The sequence below is a fragment of the Hyperoodon ampullatus genome (genome assembly GCF_949752795.1).
Source record: "Hyperoodon ampullatus genome assembly, chromosome: 2".
NCBI classification, from domain to species: domain Eukaryota; kingdom Metazoa; phylum Chordata; class Mammalia; order Artiodactyla; family Ziphiidae; genus Hyperoodon; species Hyperoodon ampullatus.
Window position 1 is genome coordinate 39,420,768 of NC_136915.1, and position 16,199 is coordinate 39,436,966.

Consider the following 16,199-nt stretch of genomic DNA (forward strand, 5'->3'; position numbering starts at 1 on the left):
AATAACCACTGTAAGATCTGACAAAATTATGCATGATAGACCAACAGATCTTAATGTAACAGACTATGAAAAGTCCTTTGATATGGTTTCAGATTCTACACTGCCACTAACCTTGAAGGAAACTATCACTTGTCAAATTTTGGTGTAGTATCAAAGAATATTCACAGTTACCTATAAAGGCAATAAAAATACCCCTCTCTTTTCTAACTACATATCTGTGTGAGGCTGGATTTTCTACATATACTTCAACTAGAACAACATATTACAACACACTGAAGAAGAATATCTGAGAATCTAGCTTTATTAAGCCAGACATTAATTTGCAAGAGATTTGTAAAACAATGCCACTCTTCTGACTAAATTTCTTTTAGGAAAATATAATTATTTTTCATAAAGATATTTATGTTAGCATGTAATGGGCTTATTATTGTTATTTTTAATGAATAAATATTTTTTAAAATTTCTCAGTTTTAGTTTCTAAGCTCGTAAATTTTTTTTTTTTTTTTTTTTTTTTTTTTTTTTTTTTTTTTTTTTTTTTGCAGTACGCGGGCCTCTCACTGTTGTGGCCTCTCCCGCCGCGGAGCACAGGCTCCGGATGCGCAGGCCCAGCGGCCATGGCTCACGGGCCCAGCCGCTCCGCAGCATGTGGGATCCTCCCAGACCGGGGCACGAACCCGCGTCCCCTGCATCGGCAGACGGACTCTCAACCACTTTGCCACCAGGGAAGCCCTAAGCTGGTAAATATTGATAGACAAAATAAACATCTCAATAATTCTCAATAATTTTTAAGATTTTAAAGAGGTTCCAAGACCAAAACATTTGAGAATCACTGATCTAGTCCAACCCTCTCTCCCTTGTTCCCCCAATTTCTAGATGGGTAAACTAAACTGAGGTTTGGAGTGGGAAGGGGCCCTTCCCAGGGAGACTGTGGCTGTGGTTCTGACACTCCATATTTGGTGTAAGCCTTTGAAAACAGATGTGTCTGGGATATCTCTTCTCTAGTGTATTGAATCTTTCTTCACTGGATCCTTATCTGGATTTAAATATCTTTTTTTAATTTAATTTTTTTTTATATTATAGTTGATTTACAATGTTGCATTAGTTTCAGGTGTACGGCAAAGTGATTTAGTTATAGATGTATCCATTCTTTTTCAGATTCTTTTCCCATATAGGTTATTATTATGAGCTTTTTATTTTTATTTTTTAATTTTTTAATAGATTTATTTCATTTATTTTTGGCTGCGTTGGGTCTTTGTTGCCACGCGGGCTTTAGTTGTGAGCAGGGGCTACTCTTTGTTGCGGTGCGCAGGCTTCTTATTGTGGTGGCTTCTCTTGTTGCGGAGCACGGGCACTAGGCAAGTGGCTTGAGTAGCTGTAGTGCGCGGGCTTCAGTAGTTGTGGCACATGGGCTTAGTTGCTCCGTGGCATGTGGGATCTTCCCCGACCAGGGCTCGAACCCGTGTCCCCTGCATTGGCAGGCGGATTCTTAACCACTGCGCCACCAGGGAAACCCTGAGCTTTTTTTTAAAAAAGGCCTTTCTCTATACATGTACCTCCCTCCACCTTACAACTGCTAGGTCCTTGTAACAAACTTCTCAAAGAAATTTAAACTCACATCGCTACTTTCTCATTTTTCACTCCCTCATTCAATAAATATTTATTGAGAGCCAACAATGTATCATATACAGTTCTAGGTGCTGATAATTCAACAATGAATCAAACAAAATCCTTGCTCTTTAAATATTACATCCTAGTGAGGGGAGACAAATCCAAAAAAATTGTCCAGAACTTGTAAATGGGCAGAAAGGGGATTACTGGGTGATCTTTTATTGTAGTGCTGGGGTATACCTTTGATTGACTTTACATTGACTAGGCTATCTTACAACTTTGTAGGGGTAGAGGTTAACTTGTAGAAAACTGATGGCAATGCAAACCTTGTCTGAGAGCAATGCAAATAATTCCTATCCATAGAAATGCAAATGGATTTTTGTCCAGTAGAGATGGAATTTAATTCTCTCTGGTAAAAGATAATCCCCAACATTATAGTTTATTGCTTAATAGGATATTAATGTTTTTGCAACTATTAGCAAATTCATTTCAGCATTCCTTTGGCTGATAATCTAAATCTCTGAAACTCAAATTCTCATTTGAACAAGTCTTACCATATCACTGGTTCCCTCCTTATTTAGGATAATAATGGATAAGCAGTTTATTATGATGAATAAAATCTTTGGCATGTGTTCATTTTATATTTTTATAAGTTATGTTTTTAACCTTTTGAAAATTATTATTTAGCACACTATAAGAAAATAAATACATATCAGTTGATAATAAGTCAGAAGAATAAAAGCAGAGTAAGAGGACAGCTATTGACTGGTGGTGTAGTATATACTAGTGTAGATAGAGTCAATCAGTCAACAAGTCCTGTACTTCTTTCTCTGAACTATAAGGGGAATCCATCTTCTTCTCTCCATCTTCACTGCCACCACACTAATCCAGACCATGGTCTTCTCTCATCTGATCTCCCTGCCGTACTCCCACCTACTCCGATCGCTGGCTATCAGATGTTCGTTTTTAAAAACAATTATCTGATCATGACCCTCCTTTCCACTGGCTCCTGTGGTGGAGTCAAGTTCTGTGGAAGCTTAAAATATTTGGGAGACCCTCTTTAAGAAAAATAATACAAAAATTAGGTACGAGCCTTAAAAAGGGCAGTGCAAATGACAGGTCCTGAAACTTAAGCTTAATTAGCTTCACTATAAAACCGCCTCTGCCTAGAAGTCTAGCCTCGTTTTTCTCTACCTCAGGATCTCTCTCTGTACTTCTGCCTAGAAGGCTCTTCTCGCTCCATTTTGCCTACCTAACTCCTTCAGTACTCAACTGTCAGCTACCAGTCCTCCCTGATCCCCCAACTGGGTTACGGGACTTACAGAGTCTGTACAAGCATCCAAACGGAGCCAACACTCTCTGCGAAAAATTCTTCTTTTCCAGACCCTCAAAAGATCCCTACGCTGGGCTGGGTTTGCATTTGCGACGTATCGGTGGGCAGAGCCCCCAAAAAGAGCCTTAACTCTCTCCCCTTTTCGTCCGCAGTGGGGCGCACCACCTCTCCGGAACCTGCGCGTCTCCCTTTGCGGTTCCGGTCGGAATTACCCGGCGGCGCACGCCGACATGGCTGCGCTGGTAGGGAGAGGTGTGCGGGACATGCTGAAGCGTGCGGACTTCATGACGGTCCCGCGGAGACAACGACATAAGAAGAAATGGGTAAGGTCCCGTGACAGCAGTGTCTCGCCACCACCCCTCGGGAAACTTCTCCAGCCCTCCCACTTCCCGCACCCTCAGTTAGGCTCGCTACTCCCCCGCCTCTGGAACGCCTTGAGCCTCCTTTCCCCCGCCCCTCAGGGGGCGTGACTAGGCGCCTCCCTCTCACATCTGTTACGTCATCGCCTCTGTCCGCCCTTTTATTTCGTCACAAGTCTTAAGTCTGCAGACTCCAGACTCCGCCTCTCTATGTTACGTCATCACCCCCGTCCTCATTCTTTCAGTTCTGTCTCGCCTCCTGTTTCCCGGCTCTTGGTTACCTTCCCCTGGGCCCCCACTAACCCTTCCACTTCCCTTCCTCCCTCCCCCCCACTTTCTCCTCCTCCCTCTCCCCTCCCCCGCTCCCCCACCGCATGACCTCTTCTACTCCTTTCCTCCTAAACCTTCCAGCCCGGCCTCTCTCACCCCTAGGAAGGTGACATAGCGACTTCCCCTTCCCTCCTTCCGCTGCCCTCCGGGAAAGGATTCAACCCCTTCCTCAGCCTCGAGCCGCCTCTGGCGCCCAGGAAGTTACAGTAGCCACCCTCCCGGCCTTTCCCCAAGCCCAGGCAAAAGGTGCAGCGACTCCTCTCACCCCATGGGCTCTCCCCACTTATCCAGGGATCCTTTCTCTGGCCTCACTTGTAGCCCTGGAATTTCTTCCATAACCGGCCAGCCCCCCACCCTACCCCGAGTGATTCCTTCCCCGCCCCCACCGCCCCTCTCCCCACCCCCACAGACTCCCCTTCGCCCAGGAAGATGTTCTTTTGAACCCTGTTCTCCACTCCTAGGAAGGCCCTACTGCCGGGAGCCTATCCTCTCGGGTTCGTCCCCTCCAAGTCCTTGTGTTGACAGGTTCCGCCTTGTGGGGTCACCCCCTGCCCGTCCGCGGAGCCCTTATTGCAGCTGGATCAGTCCCCTGAGAACACCATGTCCCTGTCCCCGAGGCCCGTACTTTGACCAACACACTTATCGCTGTTACTGTGGTGGATACCCTTCAGCCCCAGTGACCAACCCGGTGACCTCCCCTCCCCTCACTCATGTGCCTTTGGAAACTGGCCCCATGATTTCACCTTCCATCACTGCTGGGACCCAGGGAAATTGCCCCATGATTTCACCTCCTCTTACTCATAGGCCCCTGGGAACTGGCCTCATAATTTCACCTCCTCATGCTCACTGGCCCATGGAAACTAGACCTATAATTTCCCCACCCCTTTCTCACAGGGTTTTGGAAACTGGGCCCATGACCTCCACTCTGCTCTCTTCCTGGTCCTCAGGGAGAAGTTATAATGATCCTCCTCTTTCCCCAACATCTTCCCCACCCACTGGCAGCTTTTACCATGGCCATGTTAAGCATCCAGACGCTTGTGAACCTAAACCACAGCTTGACGCCCCTCCTGGAAAAAATTACTGTGGCTCCCCACTTTCTTCTCAGGCAGGCACATCTTGTTGTCCCAGCTCACCTCAGGAGGGCTCTTATCACTATTCCCATCTTCCCCCAGATGCCCGCATACCTGCCGCTGGGAGCCCTTACTGTGCCATCCGCCTACCCCCTGGGAGTACTGGCTCTCCTTGCTCGCTCCAGTCCCAGGTTTCCAGGAAGCCTTGCTTTGAGTCCATTTACTCTTGGGAGACTGGTGGGAGCTCTTATCCCTGCACAACCTCAGGCACTACAATTTCTGGTCCATCCTGTCCCCAGCAACCACCTCTTCCCCTGTCCTCCCACTGTCCTTTTTCTGCCTTCTTTCCTTCGCCTCCAGGCAACCAGTTTATGTCTCCACCCCAGGCACCCCACTGCAGAAGCTATAAGGAACCCCCTCTCCCTATCCCAGTTTGCCCCCAAGCTAAGTCTCCCAAATCCTCAGAGTTAAAACAGCCATGTGCTCCTCACAGATGTCACTCCCTGGTCACCCAGCACACTCCTCCTGACCAGCCCATGTCCCCTAAGGCCAGCACCTCTCCTCCACCTCCCTCCTGCCCTTCTGGTTTCTCCGGTCCTTCTTGTATGGTGACATCCATCACAACTTGCTCAAATTCCTGCCCCAAAGAACTTCCCCAAAGGACTGCTGCACCTACTGTGGTCCCTAGAACCCTCAAAACAGTTATCCCCACTTCCCTTCCCCTTCGCCTTCCTTGTGATCCTGTCTTCCCCAATAGTTATGCTCAGACCAGCCCCCGAGGACCCCCCATTGGACCCCCCTGCAGCACCCATGTATATTCTGTGGTTTCCCCCACCCGCCGCGATCCCTGCCTACTCTCTGGTTCCCTCAGTCAATCCACAGGTCCCCTTCAGTGTCATAACCAGCCCGTGGTGCCCCCCTGTGGCACCTATAGCACTCCCAGGGGCCCACCCCAACCTCATCGCCAGCCTGTGGCGCCTCCTTGTTCTACGCATATCTATTCTTTTATCCCTTTGAGAACACCCTTTGACCCCCCAAATTTACCCATTGCCCCCCGAGCCTGGGGCCATCTTGATACTATGCCCTGTGGCCTCCATGTCTACTCTGTGGCTTCTCGAGACTGCCGCAAGGAGTCTCCCCAGATCCCCTACAGCTGTCCTTTGTCTTCATCCAAGAGTTCCAGCTGTAGCACTAATGCCAACTGTAGTTCGACTGTTGTTATTAATGAATGCCAGAATAGTGACAGCCAGAGCAAGAACACCCTCCAAAGCACAAGTTGGAGCCAGAGTGAGAGTACCCATAGCCCGAGCACAAAATGGAGTCACAGAAAGAGTTTCCATCTTAGTAGAAGTCTGAGTGGGAGCAATAGGACCCATCAAAGCATAAATCAGGAACAGAGTGAGAGTCCTCAACTTTTTGGAAGTCAGGGCCAGAGCGAAAGTACCCAACATAGCAAAAGTCAGGGCCCGATCAAGAGTGCCCTCCATAACAGAAGTCGGAGCTGAAGCAAGAGTCCTTGCAGTGGCAAAAGTCGTGGCCAGAGCAAGAGTCCCCACCATAGCAGAAGTCAAGGTCGGAGCAAGAGTCCCCACCATAACAAGAAATGAGGGCACAGAAAGAGTTCTGACCAAAAATCCAGGCTAAAGCAAAATTCATAGACAGTAACAGGGCTGCCAGCCATAGCAAGCATCCCAGCTGTGGCAACCAGGACCAACTTGTGGACTCCTCAGCTGAGGCCTTTCTTCCCTTTCAGTCTTCTTCTGTGCTCTTCAAGCCTGACTCGTGCCCCTCTCTGCTACCCTCATAGCAGTCATCCTGTAAGTCCCCACTTTTGTTCACACCTCAAAGTTTCTGTGAGCTCTCCTCATCCCACCTTCCTGGAGTCTGGGGACTTTCCCAAAATGACCCTCAACCCTGTGATTCTGAGCCTTGTGGTGTCAGTCACTGCATGACCTTAGGTAAGTTACCCTCATCTCTCCATCAAATGTAGAAGGTTGATATTTTTTGTATCCCACTGCGCTATCTCTTGTGGTGCTCACCTAAACTAGGAGACATGAAAGTGCTTTAGAAAATGGAAGGACTGTTCAGAAAGAAAACATCTTCTATACTTAAGCTTGATGCTTCACCCAGGGCCTACATAGTTTCTACCAACCTTCTGTAGACTCTTCTCAAGGGTCCTCTCCAAGGCCTCAAAGGAGTATCCTCTTTATTGGTGACCCCCACATACTATTGTGAGAGCTATAGCTTACTTTCACAACACTGAGAGAGAAAGGCTGGTTCCCCACTGCTTGTCTCTCACACACTTCTTTGGCAGGCAGAGGCAGGATGCAAAGACAGGATGCAAAGACAGGAGTGGGCACTAGCTGGATCCACGTTTGCCCCAGTGCTCTGAAGTACTGGTGGGGTCAGGCAGTAAGGGGATAGAGGCAAGACTGGAAGACCAATAGGCCTGTTCTCATTCTTTTAGGCTGCCACAGAGCCCAAATTTCCTGCCACTCGACTGGCTCTGCAGAATTTTGACATGACCTACAGTGTGCAATTTGGGGATCTTTGGCCATCGATCCGGGTCAGTCTCCTCTCAGAGCAGAAGTATGGTGCACTGGTCAATAACTTTGCTGCCTGGGATCGTGTGAGTGCTGAGCTGGAGCAGCTGAGTGCCAGGGACTTCGTGAATGAAGCTATCTTCCACGGGGAACCAGAACCTGAGAATGGCCAAACTGCAGCTCCACCCCCTGCCTCCTGGGCCTGCAGTCCAAACCTTCGATGCTTCACTTTCGCCAGAGGGGATGTCAGCCGTTTCCCTCCTGCCAGGTAGGATATGGAGCTGGGGCTGGGGCTGTCCTGAGTGTCTGCTGGAAGTAGACAGGAAGAGACGCAGCTCCTGTCCTGTTTAATAGGGATCTTAATATTGCTAATATTTACTGAGTGCATATACATGCTGGGCATTATCTCCTTTTGTTCTGTCAACAGCCTTCTGAGGTGGGCAATATTATTGTTTTTCTTTTACATTTGAGGAAACTGAGGTGCAGAGAAGTTAAGGTACTTACTTGCTTTAGGTCCCTTAGATAGTAAGTGGTGAAGCTAGTATTTAGACCCAGGCAGTCTGACCTCAGAACCTGCACTTTGAACCTGCTTAAGTGCCCCACTTCTACTGCCTAAGTAAGAAAAAAACCAAAAATCAAAAAACCTTTTTACATGAGCACCCTCTCCAGTTAAAATGTGTGTTATTTACAACTGCTTTCTCACTTGCCCCCATCAAAATGAGTAGGACAAGTAACCTCATGATACCAAATAAGAGGTGGGACTTGCCTAGGAAATAGAGCTTGCTTAGGGACACAAAGTTAGTACCAGACCAGACTGGGGTAAAAAAAAAGGAGACCTTCCAGTCATCTTATCCAATGCTCAGATGTATATGAAGTTGAATGAAAAAAGACTGTAATAAAATGCTAAATTGAGAAAAGGAGAGCTCAGTGTTAGCTGTAGGATGTGGAAATTGATCTTTGAAGGATTGATTCATTCATTCAAAAAATATTTATTGTCTACCAAATGCTAGGCACTCTTAAGTGCACAAGTCCTCATGGAGCTTGCAGCCTAGTGAGGGAGATAACTGTTAAAAAAAACTATTTATGGTTGTGATAAGTGCTACAGAAAAAAAGTACAGGATGCTATGAAGTCTTATAGTTAGGAGATCTAATGCTGAGGAAGTGAAATTTAAGCTAAGACCTGAAAGCTGAGTAGGAATTAAAGCTGGTGGCGTGGGAGTGGGGATGGGAGTGTGATGTGAGGCTACAGAAGAGGGCTAGAGCCAGATTTTGAAGGTTTTACAGGCCTTATGGGATCATGGACTTTTTCTCTAAAAGGAAGAGGGAGCCATGAAAGGTTTGTTTGTTTGTTTTGTTGTTGGTGGTTTTTTGTTCATTTTTGGCCACACCGTGTGGCATGCAGGATCTTAGTTTCCTGACCAGGGGTCGAATCTGTGCTCCCTGCAGTGGAAGCTCAGAGTCTTAATCACTGGGCTTCCAGGGAAGCCCCAGCCATGAAAGGTTTTAAGCTGGGGAATAACATGATCAGATCTGAATTTTTAAAATATCATTCTGGCTGCTGTGTGGAAAATAGATTGGAGAGGGGCAAAGCTAGAAATGGTGTTGTAAATTAGGAGGCTTTTGCAATTGTCCTAGCTGCTGGTTTGAGGGAAGACTGTATGCTTAAGAGAAGTAAGGGATGAGGTTGGAAAAGTACATGGAGGCCATGTGTGGGAATCTTGAATGTCATGAGCTTGCAGGTTGGGGGAAGGGGATTTTCCTGGTGGTCCAGGGTTGCTTTTAAATGGCTGGAATTACGAGGGCTGGGCAGCTTCAGACATGTGCCTTTTAATTCATATTGCTGTAATTGCAACACGTTCATCTGTTCTAGAGAACCACTGAAGAGGGTTTCTGAGTAGAGGAAAGGTAATAATGTACAGTGGTTAAGAAAACCTAGGTTTGGATCCTGTCTTCACCACTTATTAGACATGTGGCATTGGATAACTGAGCCTTGGTTTCCTTATCAGGAAAATAATCTGGAAAGTAATGGTAGTAATAGCTGACAGTATAGCTCACTATGTGCCAGCTACTGTTCTAAGTACTTGTCTTCTATTACTTCCTTTAATTCTTACACTAATCCTATCTGATAGGTATTCTTATTACAGATGCGGAAACTGAGGCACAGGGAAGTTGAGTAATTTGCAGAAGGTCACACAACTGATGAGCAACTGGGCTGGATTTGAGATCCAGGCAGTCAGGCTCTAGAATCTGGGTTCTCCTGCCTCTCAGGGTTGTGGTGAGGATTAAGGAAATGATGCATATTAAACACCTAGTATAGTACCTGCAATATAGCACTCATAAATAGTATCTCTTACTATCGATGTTATTCCCATCAAGGTTGTGCTTCAGGAAGATCATTTTAGTCACTGTGAGGAGGGCATAGATTGGAGCAGGATTAGAGACCAATTTGGAGGCACTGGCTTTAGGCAGATCCATGGAGTAAGACCCATGTGGTTTCCTAAGTTGCCTGAGGACATCCAGAGAGTAGTGGAGGAGGCAGCCCTCTATGTTTGAGTTTTCTTTCCTTCTTGTCTTAATGGGCTCCCTGTAAATCAAGGGGATCTTAATCTCTTGGGAGTTCAAGGATGTATTTAGGGAGTCCAGGAACCTCCTGGAATTGAGAAATTGTTGTGCTGCTTTTTTTTTTTTTTAGTTTATTTATTTTTTTATTTATTTATTTTTGGCTGTGTTGGGTCTTTATTGCTGCACGCAGGCTTTCTCTAGTTGCGGCAAGCAGGGGTTGCTCTTCTTTGTGGTGTGCGGGCTTATTGCGGTGGCTTCTCTTGTCGTGGAGCACAGGCTCTAGGTGCGTGGGCTTCAGTAGTTGTGGTGTGCAGGCTCAGTAGTTGTGGCACAAAGTGTGATTTGACTTTGAAAATATCCTATCACGGCCTGAGCCCATTTGTGAATGCCAGAGGTGTTGTGACCTCGAGACTGGGGATTGTAGGTCTTGGAGCTGATTCTCAGTGGTGCTCTGTCTTATATCTTGTCGCATCTTTCTTCCAGAGCCTTCCTGTCAGGTCAGCAAGGACCAAGTTTCTGCCTCCTTGAGGCTGTCGCCAAAGGCTGTCCGTGCTGAACCGTGTCTCAGGCTGAATGGCTGCACCACAGTTGCCCTTACGACAAGTGGGTTGGGAGTGAGAGGGCCTTCTGTGACAGCAATCTGTCTGTTGTCCCTCTCTCTCTACCCACATGGGTGCTGCCTCTCTCCATGCCTTATTAGCTCTCATTTGGACTTTTTTTTTTTTTTAATTAGTTTCTGCTTTATAACAAAGTGAATCAGTCATACATATACATCTGTTCCCACATCCCTTCCCTCATGCATCTCCCTCCCTCCCACCCTCCCCATCCCACCCCTCCAGGCGGTCACAAAGCACCGAGCTGATCTCCCTGTGCTCTGCGGCTGCTTCCCACTATCTATCTACCTTACGTTTGGTAGTGTATATATGTCCATGCCTCTCTTTCCCTTTGTCACAGCTTACCCTTCCCCCTCCCCATATCCTCAAGTCCATTCTCAAGTAGGTCTGTGTCTTTATTCCCGTTTTACCCCTAGGTTCTTCATGACATTTTTTTTTTTAATTCCATATATATGTGTTAGCATACGGTATTTGTCTTTCTCTTTCTGACTTACTTCACTCTGTATGACAGACTCTAGGTCTATCCACCTCATTACAAGTAGCTCAGTTTCGTTTCTTTTTATGGCTGAGTAATATTCCATTGTATATATGTGCCACATCTTCTTTATCCATTCATCCGATGATGGACACTTAGGTTGTTTCCACCTCCGGGCTATTGTGAATAGAGCTGCAATGAACATTTTGGTACATGTCTCTTTTTGAATTATGGTTTTCTCAGCGTATATGCCTAGTAGTGGGATTGCTGGGTCATATGGTAGTTCTATTTTTAGTTTTTTAAGGAACCTCCATACTGTTCTCCATAGTGGCTGTACCAATTCACATTCCCACCAGCAGTGCAAGAGTGTTCCCTTTTCTCCACACCCTCTCCAGCATTTATTGTTTCTAGATTTCTTGATGATGGCCATTCTGACTGGTGTGAGATGATATCTCATTGTAGTTTTGATTTGCATTTCTCTAATGATTAATGATGTTGAGCATTCTTTCATGTGTTTGTTGGCAGTCTGTATATCTTCTTTGGAGAAATGCCTATTTAAGTCTTCTGCCCATTTTTGGATTGGGTTGTTTGTTTTTTTGCTATTGAGCTGCATGAGCTGCTTATAAATTTTGGAGATTAATCCTTTGTCAGTTGCTTCATTTGCAAATATTTTCTCCCATTCTGAGGGTTGTCTTTTGGTCTTGTTTATGGTTTCCTTTGCTGTGCAAAAGCTTTGAAGTTTCATTAGGTCCCATTTGTTTATCTTTGTTTTTAGTTCCATTTCTCTAGGAGGTGGGTCCAAAAGGATCTTGCTGTGATTTATGTCATAGAGTGTTCTACCTATGTTTTCCTCTAAGAGTTTGATAGTTTCTGGCCTTACATTTAGGTCTTTAATCCATTTTGAGCTTATTTTTGTGTATGGTGTTAGGGAATGATCTAATCTCATACTTTTACATGTCCCTGTCCAGTTTTCCCAGCACCACTTATTGAAGAGGCTGTCCTTTCTCCACTGTACATTCCTGCCTCCTTTATCAAAGATAAGTTGGCCATATGTGCGTGGGTTTATCTCTGGGCTTTCTATCCTGATCCACTGATCTACCTTTCTGTTTTTATGCCAGTACCACACTGTCTTAATTACTGTAGCTTTGTAGTATAGTCTGAAGTCAGGGAGCCTGATTCCTCCAGCTCCGTTTTTCGTTCTCAAGATTGCTTTGGCTATTCGGGGTCTTTTGTTTTTCCAAACAAATTTTGAAATTTTTTGTTCTAGTTCTGTGAAAAATGCCAGTGGTAGTTTGATAGGGATTGCATTGAATCTGTAGATTGCTTTGGGTAGTAGAGTCATTTTCACAATATTGATTCTTCCAATCCAGGAGCATGGTATATCTCTCCATCTGTTTGTATCATCTTTAATTTCTTTCATCAGTGTCTTATAATTTTCTGCATACAGGTCTTTTGTCTCCTTAGGTAGGTTTATTCCTAGATATTTTATTCTTTTTGTTGCAATGGTAAATGGGAGTGTTTTCTTGATTTCATTTTCAGATTTTTCATCATTAGTGTACAGGAATGCCAGAGATTTCTGTGCATTAATTTTGTATCCTGCTACTTTACCAAATTCATTGATTAGCTCTAGTAGTTTTTCGGTAGCATCTTTAGGATTCTCTATGTATAGTATCATGTCATCTGCAAACAGTGACAGCTTTACTTCTTCTTTTCCAATTTGGATTCCTTTTATTTCCTTTTCTTCTCTGATTGCTGTGGCTAAAACTTCCAAAACTATGTTGAATAAGAGTGGTGAGAGTGGGCAGCCTTGTCTTGTTCCTGATCTTAGTGGAAATGCTTTCAGTTTTTCACCATTGAGGACAATGTTGGCTGTGGGTTTGTCATATATGGCCTTTATTATGTTGAGGAAAGTTCCCTCTATGCCTACTTTCTGCAGGGTTTTTATCATAAATGGGTGTTGAATTTTGTCGAAAGCTTTCTCTGCATCTATTGAGATGATCATATGGTTTTTCTCCTTCAACTTGTTAATATGGTGTATCACATTGATTGATTTGCGTATATTGAAGAATCCTTGCATTCCTGGAATAAACCCCACTTGATCATGGTGTATGATCCTTTTAATGTGCTGTTGGATTCTGTTTGCTAGTATTTTGTTGAGGATTTTTGCATCTATGTTCATCAGTGATATTGGCCTGTAGTTTTCTTTCTTTGTGACATCCTTGCCTGGTTTTGGTATCAAGGTGATGGTGGCCTCGTAGAATGAGTTTGGGAGTGTTCCTTCCTCTGATATTGTTTGGAAGAGTTTGAGAAGGATGGGTGTTAGCTCTTCTCTAAATGTTTGATAGAATTCGCCTGTGAAGCCATCTGGTCCTGGGCTTTTGTTTGATGGAAGATTTTTAATCACAGTTTCAATTTCAGTGCTTGTGATTGGTCTATTCATATTTTCTATTTCTTCCTGAGTCAGTCTTGGTAGGTTGTGCATTTCTAAGAATTTGTCCATTTCTTCCAGGTTGTCCATTTTATTGGCATAGAGTTGCTTATAGTAATCTCTCATGATCTTTTGTATTTCTGCAGTGTCAGTTGTTACTTCTCCTTTTTCATTTCTAATTCTGTTGATTTGAGTCTTCTCCCTTCTTTTCTTGATGAGTCTGGCTAATGGTTTGTCAATTTTGTTTATCTTCTCAAAGAACCAGCTTTTAGTTTGGTTGATCTTTGCTATCGTTTCCTTCATTTCTTTTTCATTTATTTCTGATCTGATCTTTATGATTTCTTTCCTTCTGCTAACTTTGGGGGTTTTTTGTTCTTCTTTCTCTAATTGCTTTAGGTGCAGGGTCAGGTTATTTACTCGAAATGTTTCCTGTTTCTTAAGGTGGGATTGTATTGCTATAAACTTCCCCCTTAGAACTGCTTTTGCTGCGTCCCATAGGTTTTGGGTCGTCGTGTCTCCATTGTCATTTGTTTCTAGGTATTTTTTAATTTCTTCTTTGATTTCTTCAGTGATCACTTCGTTATTGAGTAGTGTATTGTTTAGCCTCCATGTGTTTGTATTTTTTACAGCTCTTTTCCTGTAATTGATGTCTAGTCTCATAGCATTGTGGTCGGAAAAGATACTTGATACAATTTCAATTTTCTTAAATTTACCAAGGCTTGATTTCTGACCCAAGATATGATCTATCCTGGAGAATGTTCCATGAGCACTTGAGAAAAATGTATATTCTGTTGTTTTTGGATGGAATGTCCTATAAATATCAACTAAGTCCATCTTGTTTAATGTATCATTTAAAGCTTGTGTTTCCTTATTTATTTTCATTTTCGATGATCTGTCCATTGGTGAAAGTGGGGTGTTAAAGTCCCCTACTATGATTGTGTTACTGTCGATTTCTCCTTTTATGGCTGTTAGTATTTGCCTTATGTATTGAGGTGCTCCTATGTTGGGTGCATAAATATTTACAATTGTTATATCTTCTTCTTGGATCGATCCCTTTATCGTTATGTAGTGTCCTTCTTCGTCTCTTCTAATAGTCTTTATTTTAAAGTCTATTTTGTCTGATATAAGAATTGCTACTCCAGCTTTCTTTTGATTTCCATTTGCATGGAATATCTTTTTCCATCCCCTTACTTTCAATCTGTATGTGTCTCTAGGTCTGAAGTGGGTCTCTTGTAGACAGCATATATATGGGTCTTGTTTTTGTATCCATTCAGCCACTCTGTGTCTTTTGGTGGGAGCATTTAGTCCATTTACATTTAAGGTAATTATTGATATGTATGTTTCTATTCCCATTTCCTTAATTGCTTTGGGTTCGTTATTGTAGGTATATTCCTTCTGTTGTGTTTCTTGCCTAGAGAAGTTCCTTTAGCATTTGTTGTAAAGCTGGTTTGGTGGTGCTGAACTCTCTCAGCTTTTGCTTGTCTGTAAACGTTTTAATTTCTCCATCAAATCTGAATGAGATCCTTGCTGGGTAGAGTAATCTTGGTTGCAGGTTTCTCTCCTTCATCACTTTAATTATGTCCTGCCACTCCCTTCTGGCTTGTAGAGTTTCTGCTGAGAGATCAGCTGTTAACCTGATGGGGATTCCCTTGTGTGTTATTTGTTGTTTTTCCCTTGCTGCTTTTAATATGATTTCTTTGTGTTTAATTTTTGACATTTTGATTAATATGTGTCTTGGCGTATTTCTCCTTGGATTTATTCTGTATGGGACTCTCTGTGCCTCCTGGACTTGATTAACTATTTCCTTTCCCATATTAGGGAAGTTTTCAACTATAATCTCTTCAAATATTTTCTCAGTCCCTTTCTTTTTCTCTTCTTCTTCTGGAACCCCTATAATTCGAATGTTGGTGCGTTTAATGTTGTCCCAGAGGTCTCTGAGACTGTCCTCTATTCTTTTCATTCTTTTTTCTTTATTTTGCTCTGCATCAGTTATTTCCACTATTTTATCTTCCACCTCACTTATCCGTTCTTCTGCCTCAGTTATTCTGCTATTGATCCCATCTAGAGTATTTTTCATTTCATTTATTGTGTTTTTAATCGATGCTTGATTCATCTTGAGTTCTTCTAGGTCCTTGTTAACTGTTTCTTGCATATTGTCTATTCTATTTCCAAGATTTTGGATCTTGGAAATAGAATCTTGGATCAGCTTTACTATCATTATTCTGAATTCTTTTTCAGGTAGACTGCCTATTACCTCTTCATTTGTTAGGTCTGGTAGGTTTTTATCTTGCTCCTTCACCTGCTATGTGTTTTTCTGCTTTCTCATTTTGCTTATGTTACTGTGTTTGGGGTCTCCTTTTTGCAGGCTGCAGATTCGTAGTTCCCGTTGTTTTTGGTATCTGTCCCCCGTGGCTAAGGTTGTTTCAGTAGGTTGTGTAGGCTTCCTGGTGGGGGGGACTAATGCCTGTGTTCTGGTGGTTGAGGCTCGATCTTGTCTTTCTGGTGGACAGGTCCACGTCTGGTGGTGTGTTTTGGGGTGCCTGTGGCCTTATTATGTTTTTAGGTAGCCTCTCTGCTAATGGGTGGGGTTGTGTTCCTGCCTTGCTAGTTGCTTGGCATAGGGTGACCAGCACTGTAGCTTGCTGGTCGTTGACTGAAGCTGGGTGCTGGTGTTGAGATGGAGATCCCTGGGAGATTTTCGCTGCTTGATATTATGTGGAGCTGGGAGGTCTCTTGTGGACCCGTGTCCTGAAGTTGGCTCTCCCACTTCAGAGGCACAGCACTGACTCCTGGCTGCAGCACCAAGAGCCTTTCATCCACCCGGCTCAGAATAACAGTGAGAAAAAGTAGAAAGAAAGAATTAGTAGAAGAAAGAAA

General features: G+C 44.0%; 2 protein-coding genes across 4 annotated transcripts in view; both read left to right on the forward strand.

Moving 5' to 3' along the window:
- Nucleotides 1-3,171: 3,171 nt before the first annotated feature.
- NSUN4 (NOP2/Sun RNA methyltransferase 4) overlaps nt 3,172-16,199 on the forward strand; it is a gene marked incomplete at both ends in the record, with an annotated part of 32,354 nt that continues 19,326 nt past the window's right edge. For 2 of the 3 annotated variants that reach the window (XM_079697305.1, XM_079697307.1), the window contains 2 exons: nt 3,172-3,264; nt 7,168-7,511. In XM_079697305.1, the coding sequence (XP_079553431.1) occupies nt 3,172-3,264; nt 7,168-7,511 (437 nt within the window). The remainder of the gene's footprint in view (nt 3,265-7,167; nt 7,512-16,199) is intronic. The other variant, XM_079697306.1, reaches the window with a different exon arrangement.
- Nucleotides 3,899-6,521, forward strand: LOC307048466 (sperm head and tail associated protein-like; the record flags this gene model as incomplete). The annotated part of the gene is made up of 3 exons (XM_079697549.1): nt 3,899-3,944; nt 4,803-5,987; nt 6,508-6,521. The coding sequence occupies 3 exons, from the start codon at nt 3,899-3,901 to the stop codon at nt 6,519-6,521; spliced, it is 1,245 nt and encodes a 414-aa protein (XP_079553675.1).